This window comes from Haematobia irritans, chromosome 3, assembly GCF_050003625.1.
Source record: "Haematobia irritans isolate KBUSLIRL chromosome 3, ASM5000362v1, whole genome shotgun sequence".
Lineage (NCBI taxonomy): Eukaryota > Metazoa > Arthropoda > Insecta > Diptera > Muscidae > Haematobia > Haematobia irritans.
Genome location: NC_134399.1, coordinates 103,226,404 through 103,240,341, shown reverse-complemented (window position 1 = coordinate 103,240,341; position 13,938 = coordinate 103,226,404). Strand labels below are relative to the sequence as shown.

Here is a 13,938-nt window from a genome sequence, read left to right as displayed (position 1 = left end):
TTTTGACAAAATTTTCTATAGAAATAAAATTTTGACATAAAATTGTGACAATATTATCTATAGAAATAAATTTTTCTATAGAATTAAAATTTTGAATTTTTTTTGTAGAAATAAAATATTGACAAAATTTTTTATAGAAACAAAATTCTGACAAAATTTTCTATAGAAATAAAATTTTGACAAAATTGTCTAAAGGAATAACATTTTGACAAAATTTTCTAGAATTTTACAAAAATTTCTATAGAAATAGAATTTGCAAAATTTTCTATTGAAACAAAAAATTGACAAAATTTCTATAGAAATGAAATGTTTCTACAGAAATAAAATTTTGACAAAATTGTCTATAGGAATAACATTTTGACAAAATTTTCTAGAATTTTACAAAAATTTCTATAGAAATAGAATTTGTAAAATTTTCTATAGAAATTGAATTTTGACAAAATTTTCTATAGAAACAAAAAATTGACAATATGTTCTATAGAAATAAAATGTTGACAACATTTTGTACAGAAAGAAAATTGTGACAAAATTTTCTATAGAAATAAAATTTTGACAAAATTTTTTATAGAAATAAAATTTTGACAATATTTTCTATAGAAATAAAATTTTGACAAAATTTTCTATAGAAATAAAATTTTGACAACATTTTCTATAGAAATAAAAGTTTGACAAAATTTTTTATAGAAATAAAATTTTGACAAAATTTTCTATAGAAATCAAATTTTGACAAAATTTTCTATAGAAAGAAAATTTTCTGTAGAAATTAAATTTTCACAAAATTTTCTATAGAAATAAAATTTTTACAAACTTTTCAATAGAAATAAAATGTTGACCAAATTTTTTTATAGAAATAAAATTTTGACAAAATTTTCTATAGAAATAAAATTTTGACAAAATTTTCTATAGAAATAAAATTTTGACAACATGTTAAGTTTTGACAATATGTGCTATAGAAATAAAATGTTGACAAAATTTTGTACAGAAAGAAAATTGTGACATTTTCTGTAGAAATAAAATTTTGACAAAATTTGGCAAAATTTTCTAAAGAAATAAAATTTTGACAAAATTTTTTATAGAAATAAAATTTTGACAATATTTTCGATAGAAATAAAATTTTGACAAAATTTTGTATAAAAATAAAATTTTGGCAAGATTTTCTATAGAAATAAAATGTTGAGAAAACTTTCTATAGAAATAAAATTTTGACAAAATTTTCTATAGAAATAAAATCTTGACAAAATTTTCTATAGAAATAAAATCTTGACAAAATTTTATATAGAAATAAAATTTTGACAAAATTTTCTAGAATTTTACAAAAATTTCTATAGAAATAGAATTTTACAAAACGTTCTATAGAAATAGAATTTTGACAACATTTTCTATAGAAACAAAAAATTGACAATATGTTCTATAGAAATAAAATGTTGACAAAATTTTTTACAGAAAGAAAATTATGACAAAATTTGGCAAAATTTTCTAAAGAAATAAAATGTTGACAAAATTTTCTATAGAAATAAAATTTTGACAAAATTTTTTATAGAAATAAAATTTTGACAAAATTTGTTATAGAAATAAAATTTTGACAAACTTTTCTATAGAAATAAAATTTTGACAATATTTTCTATAGAAATAAAATTTTGACAAAATTTTCAATAGAAATAACGATTTTGACATAAAATTGTGACAAAATTATCTAAAGAAATAAAATTTTCTATAGACTTAAAATTAAACAAAAAAAAAAAAAAATTATAGAAATAAAATATTGACAAAATTTTCTATAGAAATAAAATTTTGACAAAATTTTCTATAGAAATAAAATTTTCACAAAATTGTCTATAGGAATAACATTTTGACAAAATTTTCTAGAATTTTACAAAAGTTTCTATAGAAATAGAATTTTACAAAATGTTCTATAGAAATAGAATTTTGACAACATTTTCTATAGAAACAAAAAATTGACAAAATTTCTATAGAAATAAAATTTTTGTACAGAAATAAAATTTGGAAAAATTTTCTATAGAAATAAAATATTGACCAAATTTTTTACAGAAATAAAATTTTGACAATATTTTCTATAGAAATATGATTTTGACAAAAATTTCTATAGAAATAAAATTTTGACAAGATTTTCTATAGAAAAAAATTTGGAAAAATTTTCTATAGAAATAAAATCTTGACAAAATTTTCTATAGAAATAAAATTTTGACAAAATTTTCTATAGAAAAAAATTTGGAAAAATTTTCTATAGAAATAAAATTTTGACAATATTTTCTAAAGAAATAAAGTTTCGACAACATTTTCTATAGAAATAAAATTATGACAAAATTTGCTGTAGAAATACAATTTTGTCAATTTTTTATAGAAATAAAATTTTGACAAAATTTTCTATAGAAATAAAATTTTGACATAAAATTGTGACAAAATTATCTATAGAAATAAATCTTTCTATAGAATTAAAATTTTGAATTTTTTTCTTGTAGAAATAAAATATTGCCAAAATTTTCTATAGAAATAAAATTTTGACAAAATTGTCTAAAGGAATAACGTTTTGACAAAATTTTCTAGAATTTTACAAAAATTTCTATATAAATAGAATTTGCAAAATTTTCTATAGAAATGAAATGTTTCTACAGAAATAAAATTTTGACAAAATTGTCTATAGGAATAACATTTTGACAAAATTGTCTATAGAAATAACATTCTGACAAAATTTTCTAGGATTTTACAAAAATTTCTATAGAAATAGAATTTGCAAAATTTTCTATAGAAATAGAATTTTGACAAAATTTTCTATAGAAATAACATTTTGACAAAATTTTCTAGAATTTTACAAAAATTTCTATAGAAATAGAATTTGCAAAATTTTCTATAGAAATAGAATTTTGACAAAATTTTCTATAGAAACAAAAAATTGACAATATGTTCTATAGAAATAAAATGTAGACAACATTTTGTACAGAAAGAAAATTGTGACAAAATTTTCTATAGAAATAAAATTTTGACAAAATTTTTTATAGAATTAAAATTTTGACAATATTTTCTATAGAAATAAAATATTGCCAAAATTTTCTATAGAAATAAAATTTTGACAAAATTGTCTAAAGGAATAACGTTTTGACAAAATTTTCTAGAATTTTACAAAAATTTCTATATAAATAGAATTTGCAAAATTTTCTATAGAAATGAAATGTTTCTACAGAAATAAAATTTTGACAAAATTGTCTATAGGAATAACATTTTGACAAAATTGTCTATAGAAATAACATTCTGACAAAATTTTCTAGGATTTTACAAAAATTTCTATAGAAATAGAATTTGCAAAATTTTCTATAGAAATAGAATTTTGACAAAATTTTCTATAGAAATAACATTTTGACAAAATTTTCTAGAATTTTACAAAAATTTCTATAGAAATAGAATTTGCAAAATTTTCTATAGAAATAGAATTTTGACAAAATTTTCTATAGAAACAAAAAATTGACAATATGTTCTATAGAAATAAAATGTAGACAACATTTTGTACAGAAAGAAAATTGTGACAAAATTTTCTATAGAAATAAAATTTTGACAAAATTTTTTATAGAATTAAAATTTTGACAATATTTTCTATAGAAATAAAATTTTGACAAAATTTTCTATAGAAATAAAATTTTGACAAAATTGTCTATAGAAATAACATTTTGACAAAATTTTCTAGAATTTTACAAAAATTTCTATAGAAATAGAATTTGCAAAATTTTCTATAGAAAAGAATTTTGACAAAATTTTCTATAGAAACAAAAAATTGACAATATGTTCTATAGAAATAAAATGTTGACAACATTTTGTACAGAAAGAAAATTGTGACAAATATTTCTATAGAAATAAAATTTTGACAAAATTTTTTATAGAATTAAAATTTTGACAATATTTTCTATAGAAATAAAATTTTGACAAAATTTTCTATAGAAATAAAATTTTGACAACATTTTCTATAGAAATAAAAGTTTGACAAAATTTCCTATAGAAATAAAATTTTAACAAACTTTTCAATAGAAATAAAATGTTGACCAAATTTTTTTATAGAAATAAAATTTTGACAAAATTTTCTATAGAAATAAAATTTTGACAACATGTTAAGTTTTGACAATATGTGCTATAGAAATAAAATGTTGACAAAATTTTGTACAGAAAGAAAATTGTGACAACATTTTCTGTAGAAATAAAATTTTGACAAAATTTGGCAAAATTTTCTAAAGAAATAAAATTTTGACAAAATTTTCTATAGAAATAAAATTTTGACAAAATTTTTTATAGAAATAAAATTTTGACAATATTTTCGATAGAAATAAAATTTTGACAAAATTTTGTATAAAAATAAAATTTTGGCAAGATTTTCTATAGAAATAAAATGTTGAGAAAACTTTCTATAGAAATAAAATTTTGACAAAATTTTCTATAGAAATAAAATCTTGACAAAATTTTCTATAGAAATAAAATTTTGACAGAATTTTCTAGAATTTTACAAAAATTTCTATAGAAATAGAATTTTACAAAATGTTCTATAGAAATAGAATTTTGACAACATTTTCTATAGAAACAAAAAATTGACAATATGTTCTATAGAAATAAAATGTTGACAAAATTTTGTACAGAAAGAAAATTTTGACAAAATTTGGCAAAATTTTCTAAAGAAATAAAATGTTGACAAAATTTTCTGTAGAAATAAAATTTTGACAAAATTTTTTATAGAAATAAAATTTTGACAAACTTTTCTATAGAAATAAAAGTTTGGCAATATTTTCTATAGAAATAAAATTTTGACAAAATTTTCAATAGAAATAACGATTTTGACATAAAATTGTGACAAAATTATCTAAAGAAATAAAATTTTCTATAGACTTAAAATTAAAAAAAAAAAATTATAGAAATAAAATATTGACAAAATTTTCTATTGAAATAAAATTTTGATAAAATTTTCTATAGAAATAAAATTTTCACAAAATTGTCTATAGGAATAACATTTTGACAAAATTTTCTAGAATTTTACAAAAGTTTCTATAGAAATAGAATTTTACAAAATGTTCTATAGAAATAGAATTTTACAAAATGTTCTATAGAAATAGAATTTTGACGACATTTTCTATAGAAACAAAAAATTGAGAAAATTTCTATAGAAATAAAATTTTTGTACAGAAATAAAATTTTGACAAAATTTTCTATAGAAATAAAATTTTGACAAAATTTTCTATAGAAATTAAATTTTGACAATATGTTCTATAGAAATAAAATGTTGACAAAATTTTCTATAGAAATAAAATTTTGACAATATTTTCTATAGAAATAAAATTTTGACAAAATTTTCTATAGAAATAAAATTTTGACAAAATTTTCTATAGAAATAAAATTTTGACAAAATTTTCTATAAAATACAATTTTGACAAAATTTTCTATAGAAATAAAATGTTGACCAAATTTTTTATAGAAAGTACTATAGAAATAAAATTCTGACACTATTTTTGTATGGAAGTAAAATTTACTTGAAATTTATGGGGAACGTCAGAGAGGGGCACTTCCTTCTTGTCTGATTTTTCGAAAATTTTAAGTTTTCCGATTTTCTTGTTCAGTTGGAGTTTTTTAGGCTATGATATTGTCAGCCCCGCTCGACTTTCTACTTTATTCACTTGTTTTGAAAATGTTCTCACTAATCCAATTTCCACTCCACTGTGCTTCAACATTAAAAGTATTCTCTGTGGAATTTTCTTTTTTGTTTTCGTGCCAAACTTGACTTCATCACTTTAATCAAAGTTTATTTATGCGTTTTTCATGTATTCCCAAAATTCCCATTCGTAGCATAATATTAACATGCTTTTCCTTTGCCATCCCCCGCAACTCTATTTTCAATGTTTCTCTTTTCTCGTTACAGCTACTTTTTGAATAGACTCCGTGAAGCTGTCGAAGAGCACGTGGAATTTGGCATGGTATTCTGGTATGACAGTGTCATCGAAACTGGAGCTTTGCAATGGCAAAATGAGCTTAACGAAAAGAATGTACGCTTCTTCAAGTCATCCCATTCCACACTCATCAATTACAATTGGGATGACAAAAGCCTTGAACGAACCCGTTCATTGTGTGAGCAGGAGCGAACCCATAGCCAAAATGTATTCTTTGGCATTGACGTCTTTGGTCGTGGTCAAGTTGCCAAATTCCAAAGTAAGCAAACTTTGGCTCGCATTGCAAAATATCGTTTCTCCACGGGTATTTTTGCGCCTGGCTGGACATATGAGACATTGAAACACTATGGCTACAATATTAACCAAATGCATGGCGATGATGACGTCAACACCACATTCCTAATGAGAAATGAGAAATTTTGGTGGCTACTATGGGACCATTTGGCAACACATCCTTACATTCAATTGGCCTTCTATACGGATTTCTGTTTAGGATCTGGCAAGAAGTCGTACGAATGTGGCCTACCCAAATCCTTGGCTAATGAGGGTGATGAGGTCAAAGTCGATCAAAGTGGATCGGAGTCATTCTTTAACCTGTCACGTCAGTCGTTGCAACCTTCCGTGCCACTATATGAATTGGCTAGCCATTATTATGACGATGCCTTTAATGGTGGCTCATGTCTACGTATATCTCAATATGATACCAGCTTCCGATTATTTGCCACAGACTTTAAACTGCCAGGCGGTGGCTTAGTTTTTGCCTATGCCTATAAACTCAATCCCCAGGATGGAGAATTTGATTGCATTTTACGTTTTTGTACGGGCAATAATGCCCGTGATTGCTATCTGTTTCTGGGAGATTACTATGATACAGTGAGTCTGCAAAGAGGTCGTTGTTATGTATCACCTTTTAAACCCAAATATAATGAACTTTTGAGTGGATCCTTGGAATGTGCCCAAATACCCAAGGATATGGCTTTTCCCGATTTCCAAGCGAATGGTTGGCGTGTTCGTTATTATGTGGTGGAATTTGATGGTGGCGTTCAGGTTAAAGATATTGGAGTTCTATATCGTAAAACAGCTGATGCCAAAGATACTGCCTATTTGGGTGCCGTGTATCTGAATGAGTTCAATGTAAATCATCATGATTTTCCAGTGGACAGTAATATAGCTTTGATTCAAGCCTATGGTGGTGATTTGCTCAACTGACAGCAGGAGATGCCTGAGCCGAATGAAGATAATAATTAGCCTTAGATTTTAGTTTTAAAAGAAAATGCTTTTATATGATATATATAGACAAAATAAGTGAGTGACGATATATATGAAGGAGGTGAGTGACCAGTAGATAATTATATGTAGGAGAAGGGGCTCGAAGGGTGGAATTTGTTCAAATAATTTTGATAGAATTGTTAGATACAAAAGCAAAATATGGACAAAAAAAAAATAATGAGAGATAAGACCGGAACACAATGATAAAAGCAGCTTTTTTGCTTTAAATCGGCTTTTTCACACATAGAAGATCAGTATTGTCAGTATTGGGGATTTTTACCTAAATTGGGTATATTTTCGGGGATATCCCCAATTAGGGATTTTCCCCTAAATTGGGGATATTTTTCGGGGATAGAGAAAGTTTTGAGTTGGGGACTTGAGGATTTGGTGGGGGAATTTGCATAAATTTAGGGATTTTTTTTTCGAAATTGGTTCACTATAATTCATTATAATCAGATTTACAATAATTGTTTACATTAAAAAAGAAGCAAATCGTTAAAATTAAAAAAAAGAAAACATTGCTACTTTTTATTGCACGGTATACATAAGAGTGCAAATAACCAGAAAAAAAATATTTTTTGTCTTCAATCACGAAATTAATTGATCCAATTAATGTTTAATTGAATTTTTTTTCAATCACAGAAATTATAGTATCAATCACCAGCGTCAATTAAAAAATTAATTGTTCCAATAAAAAAATTAATTGATACAATAAATTGTTGTGATTGATTTTTGTTTCATTTGTTGAACCAACTAAATTTTTAATTGAATATTTTGTAAATTCAATTACAATTAAAATTTTAATTGGAAAAATTTTGGTAACATGCTTTTCTGTGTGGATCATTTGGAATAGAAATGGACAGAGGATTTTAGGACCCAAGCGCTAATTTGTATTTTTAAACAGCGAACTCCTATTATCATTTCTCGTGCATTTGGAAGACGATCTCCTGGTATCGTGTTTCGAATTCTTGATCTTATTTATATAGTTTTCAAATTTTAAATGATTACTGATTTTCTACAGTAGAGTCTATTTCTTTATTTCCTCACAACAACTTGCCGACGATTTATTGGGGATTTTTGTGGGGAATTTTAATTTAAATTGAGGATTTTTAAGGATGAAAGCGTTATAATTAGGGGACTAGTGTCAGAAAAATACTGGCAAGACTGATAAAGATGGAAAATAGGGCGATGTCATACCAAATATTCAATTTACGTCGTGTGTTACATACATGTTCGTTCATTTTTAAATTCGTTCGTTCAAATTAAAAAAACTCACAAATGATCCCAGCAAAAGCACAACTTTAAAAGCACTTCGAGAAGATGTACTCCCAATGATGTTCTTTATTTTAACTACACATGAAGTTCTTTTCATTCAATTTTTTATAACATGCTTTTTTCATAATGGGTAATTTTAACATTTTTTGTTTCAAATTGGTTAAAAACAGTTTAAGAATTCATAAAATGGTACAAATTATTTAAATTTTGTCAAAAAAAAAAATACTAAATCCAATCTGAAAAAAATTGTGAATTTTTGAAAATATTTGACGTCCAACGTTTCAGACATGCGTTAGAATCCATTAAAAATTATAAAAAATTATAAAAATTATTTTTTTTTGACAAAATATTACAGAATTTTTAAATTTTTTAATTTACATTTTTTAATTTACATTACATAAAGAAGTGATCCAAATTCAGTGCACCGGCTGTTAAAATGGAGGACTTCCGTCCTATGACAAGCCCATGTTAAATACATCGCTTCTGCGTCAATTTTGCACCACTTCCGGATCCAAAAAGAACATTTTCATTACTTTTTTGGCGACGCTTTTTTTGCTGGGATGTTAAATTTTGAGTAATTGACAATAAGGAACTTTTTTACCCGATTTTTATACGTTATTTTCTAAAATGATTATTTTCGTAATTTAATTTATAATTTAATTTGCGGAACAAAATATCGTAAACGACAAGTTTGTATCGAACGTCATCCATGGATCTCACAGTAAAAATGTCACTAAAATATTTAAATTCAATTAAATTTTTAATTTCAATTAAATAATTAACTGATGCATTTAAAATAAAAAATAAGAACTTTGACTTATAAAAAAAAAATAAAAAATTATAATTGCCTCAATAAAAAAATTATTTAAGTTTTGCGACCAACATCAATTAAATTTTTAATTGAACCGATTAAAAAAATGACTGCGTGTGCCGAAAAAACCAATTAATTTAGAAAAACTGATTACCCAGCAAAAAAAATTGAAAGTTCTTCTAAAGGCACAGCTTTAAAAGCACTTCCAAAAATGTCGATTAGATGACCTTGAATACTACAAAAAGGACACATACACTTTTTTTTGAAAAATAATTATTGCCTTAGGGAGTGTAATAATCGCCCAGCAAAAAAATTTGGAAGCTCTTGTAAAGGCACAGCTTTAAAAGCACTTCCAAAAATGTCGATTAGATGACCTTGAATATTACAAAAAGGACACATAAACTTTTTTGAAAAATAATTATTGCCATAGGGAGTGTAATGATCGCGCAGCAAAAAAAAATTGGAAGTTCTTCTAAAGGCACCGCTTTAAAGCACTTCCAAAAATGTCGATCAGATGAACTTGAATATTACAAAAAGGAAACATAAACTTTTTTGAAAAATAATTATTGCCATAGGGAGTGTAATGATCGCCCAGCAAAAAAAAAATTGGAAGCTCTTCTAAAGGCGCAGCTTTAAAAGCACTTCCAAAAATGTCGATTAGATGACCTTGAATATTACAAAAAGGACACATAAACTTTTTTGAAAAATAATTATTGCCATAGGGAGTGTAATGATCGCCCAGCAAAAAAAAATTGGAAGTTCTTCTAAAGGCACAGCTTTAAAGCACTTCCAAAAATGTCGATCAGATGACCTTGAATACTACAAAAAGGACACATAAACTTTTTTGAAAAATAATTATTGCCATACGGATTGTAATGATCGCCCAGCAAACAAATTTGGAAGTTCTTCTAAAGGCACAGCTCTAAAAGCACTTCCAAAAATGTCCTCCCAAAGATGTTCATTATGTTAACTGCACAGGAAGTTCATTTGAGTAAATTTTTTTGTAACACGCTTTTGTCATATTTTCAATGGGTAATTTAATTTTTTTTTGTTTTAAATTGGTTAAAAACACAAACCCAAAGAAAAAATACTTTCCTCAGGAACGAAGTTTTAGACAACCGAAATTCCCCTTTCTTATAACATGTTTTATTTTCGACCGAACAAACCCAAATTTGTGATATGCGATTCAACGATTGTTTCTAGTGCTTTTTATTTGCCTTTAAAGAAAATTCTTTAACGTGAAAAGAAAACTTTGCTTGTCTAAAATTTCGTTCCTTAGAAAAATAAACTCTTCTTTCAGTGCAGTAAGAAATAATAAAATTGTACAATTTATTTAAATTTTGTCGAAAAACATGCTAAATGCATTCTAGAAAAATTGCGAATTTTTGAAAATATTTGAAGTCATACGTTCCAGACAAGCGTTAGAATGCATTAAAAATCTTAAAAAAATTTAAAAATTATTTATTTATCAAAATATCACAAAATTTCTTAAATCACAACCAAAACATTGAATTCGCATCACTCCTTAAGAAGTAATGGAAATTCAGTGCAACGGCTGTTGAAATGGTGGACATCCATCCTGTTCTTTTTGGAATCGGAAGTGGTGCAAAATTGACGCAGAAGCGATGAATTTAATATGGGCTTGTCATAAGACGGAATTCCTCAATTTCAACAGCCGTTGCACTGAACTTGCATCACTTGTTTAGGTGTGATCTGAATTCAATGTTTTGGATGTAAATTAAAAAATTCTGTGATATTTTGTCAAATAAATATTTTTTTAAATTTTTTATAATTTTTAATGGATTCTAACGCTTGTCGTAAACGTTTGAACTTAAATATTTTCAAAAATTCACAATTTTTTCAGATTGGATTTAGCATTTTTTTCGACAAAATTTAAATGATTTGTACCATTTTATGAATTCTTACTCAGTTTTTAACCTATTTGAAATAAAAAAAAAATAAAATCGCCCATTAAAAGTATGAAAAAAACCAAGTTATAAAATATTGAATTAAAAGAACTACCTGGGTAGTTAAAATAAAGAACATCACTGGGGGTGCATCTTCTGGAAGTGCTTTTAAAGTTGTGTCTTTGGAAGAACTTTCAAATTTTTTTGCTGGGTAATTCTGTGTTTGCAAATATAATTTTCATGATTGAAGCTGTTTCAATTAAAAAGTTAATTGTATCAATTAATTTAAATATGAAAAACAATTTAATTTTTTGGCGTTTCGGCGCCAAGCTCAAATTTAATGTACACACTCTATAATTGTGAGCATTCCAATTTTTTCATTTTGTGTCGGCTTTTACTCCCATATACAGAAAGATAAAGTAATCATTAATTTAGTTTTACTTTTACCACGTAAATTCATTCCATAAACAGTCAATAAACGGTTTAGAAACCATCAGTTAAATATAAATTGGTAATTTTACCCCACTTTGTTAAGAGAATTTTTAGAGCAGATCCCATAATAAATTCAGCCCTTGATATATCGAAATTTTTTAATTATAAGACGTAAATTCTGCGAGATAAAACAAATGTCCAGGTATTATAAATCATAACGCCCTTTCTTCCCAGAATCCCTTCTCCTCAAAATAGAATAAAAACAAACAGAGACTTGACCAAAAATTTATAAATCTGAAATACTTTCGAAGCTAACACATATTTTTTTCTTTTAAATCTTTACTCTAAATAATTTTACTAAATCTAGACCTAATCACTTGCCTACAGATTATATTAAATACCGAATACATTTAGTGACAGCCTTTGAGACACAATGAATTTGCAATAATGCATTTCTATAATACTAACCTCCTAAACAGCACGTACCGCCCAAAACTTCTTTAATTCTATATTTTTATAAGATATAAAACCAATATATAAAATTTTTAAAATTTATGCTAAAACTTTAAGCACACACAATTTATTTTTCTTTTAACAAATTTGTTGCCACATTTGGCAACAATATTCGCCATTAGCCAAATTATGAGAGTATTTTGTAAGTGTTACAAATATGTATTTGATAATGTACCTAAAATTAAAATAATATATATTTTTTATAAATAAATTCTAGTTTTTCGTTAATAACAAGCAATAATAATACGTATATATATTTTTCATAATAAAAGCCAATAATAAATGTATAAATAAACTACCCTGTCTTTTTTAATAAAGGGGGGATTCTTTCGTACACTAATACACGGCCGAAAAAGACTGTTTTTCATATTTTTCGGTGTAAAAATTATATGTTTGGAACTCAAATTATTAGCACATTAGTCCACAAACATTTGTTTTAATTAGAATCCCGGAATCCCCTATCGATTTTTCTACTTCCGATGCAGTCCTTTTGAACAAGTCTTAGAAAGTACGGAATTAGGCTGTTTTAAGTGAAATTTAAGTTTTGCACAATTACATTTCGCAAAAAGGAAGAGAAAATCAATAAAAATAATAAAAATAAATAAATAAATAAATAAAAAAATAAAAAAAATTATCCCCGTTGGGATTTGAACCTGTGTCGTTAGACTTTTTCACTTGCATGGAAATTCTTTTGAGAAGGTTTTGCAAATTACGATAATTTTAGATTTTTTGTTGATTTTTAATGGAAAAAAATATATTTATACAAAAATATACGCAAAAAATAATAAAATAAAAAATAATTTAAAAAAATGTTAATAAACAAGTATATACGGCCGTAAGTTCGGCCAGACCGAAGCTTATGTACGCTCCACCATGGATTGCGTAGAACCTTCTACTGAAAACTGTCATCCACAATCGAATTACTTGGGTTGCGGTATCATTTGCCGATGGCAAGGTATCTCAAAACTTCCTAACACCATCTTCTCAATTGCAAGGTAGTCCACATGTGGTATATATTAAACAAAAAAAGGCCGAGTAAATACATATATAATTAAGTTTGACAAAATTTGCTATAGAAATAAAATTATGATAAAAGTTTCTATAGAAATAAAATTTTGACAAAATAAAATTTTTACAACATTTTCTATAGAAGTAAAGTTTGGACAAAATTTTCTACAGAAATAAAATTTTAACAAAATTTTCTATAGAAATAAAATTTTGTCAACATTTTCTATAGAAATAAAATTTTCTATATAACTATAGACCTACATGAACCAATTTTGGCATTGTTATTAGCGGCCATATACTAACACCACGTTGCAAATTTCATCCGGATTGGATGAATTTTGCTTCTCCAAGAGACTCCGGGGATCAAATCTAGGGAAACGTTATAAGGGGCTATATATATATATATATATATATATATATATATATATATATATATATATATTATATATATATATATTATATATATATATATATATATATATATATATATATATATATATATATATATAATATATATATATATATATTATATATATATATATATATATATATTATATATATATATATATATATATATATATATATATATATATATATATATATATATATATATATATATATATATATATATATATATATATATATATATATATATATATATATATATATATATATATATATATATATATATATATATATAATATATATATATATATATATATATATATATATATATATATATATATATATATATATATATATATATATATATAATTATGGACCGATATGG

General features: G+C 24.7%; 2 protein-coding genes across 2 annotated transcripts in view; one reads left to right on the top strand and one right to left on the bottom strand.

Annotated features, from left to right (window-relative positions):
• ENGase (cytosolic endo-beta-N-acetylglucosaminidase) overlaps window positions 1–12,435 on the top strand; it is a 75,631-nt gene extending 63,196 nt beyond the window's left edge. Inside the window, exon 5 of the mRNA XM_075303248.1 lies at window positions 5,906–12,435. Within this exon, the coding sequence (XP_075159363.1) occupies window positions 5,906–7,142 (1,237 nt within the window). The 3' untranslated portion in view covers window positions 7,143–12,435. The remainder of the gene's footprint in view (window positions 1–5,905) is intronic.
• LOC142232431 (uncharacterized) overlaps window positions 1–13,938 on the bottom strand; it is a 231,730-nt gene that overhangs the window by 97,505 nt on the left and 120,287 nt on the right. The gene's annotated exons all lie outside the window — the stretch shown is intronic.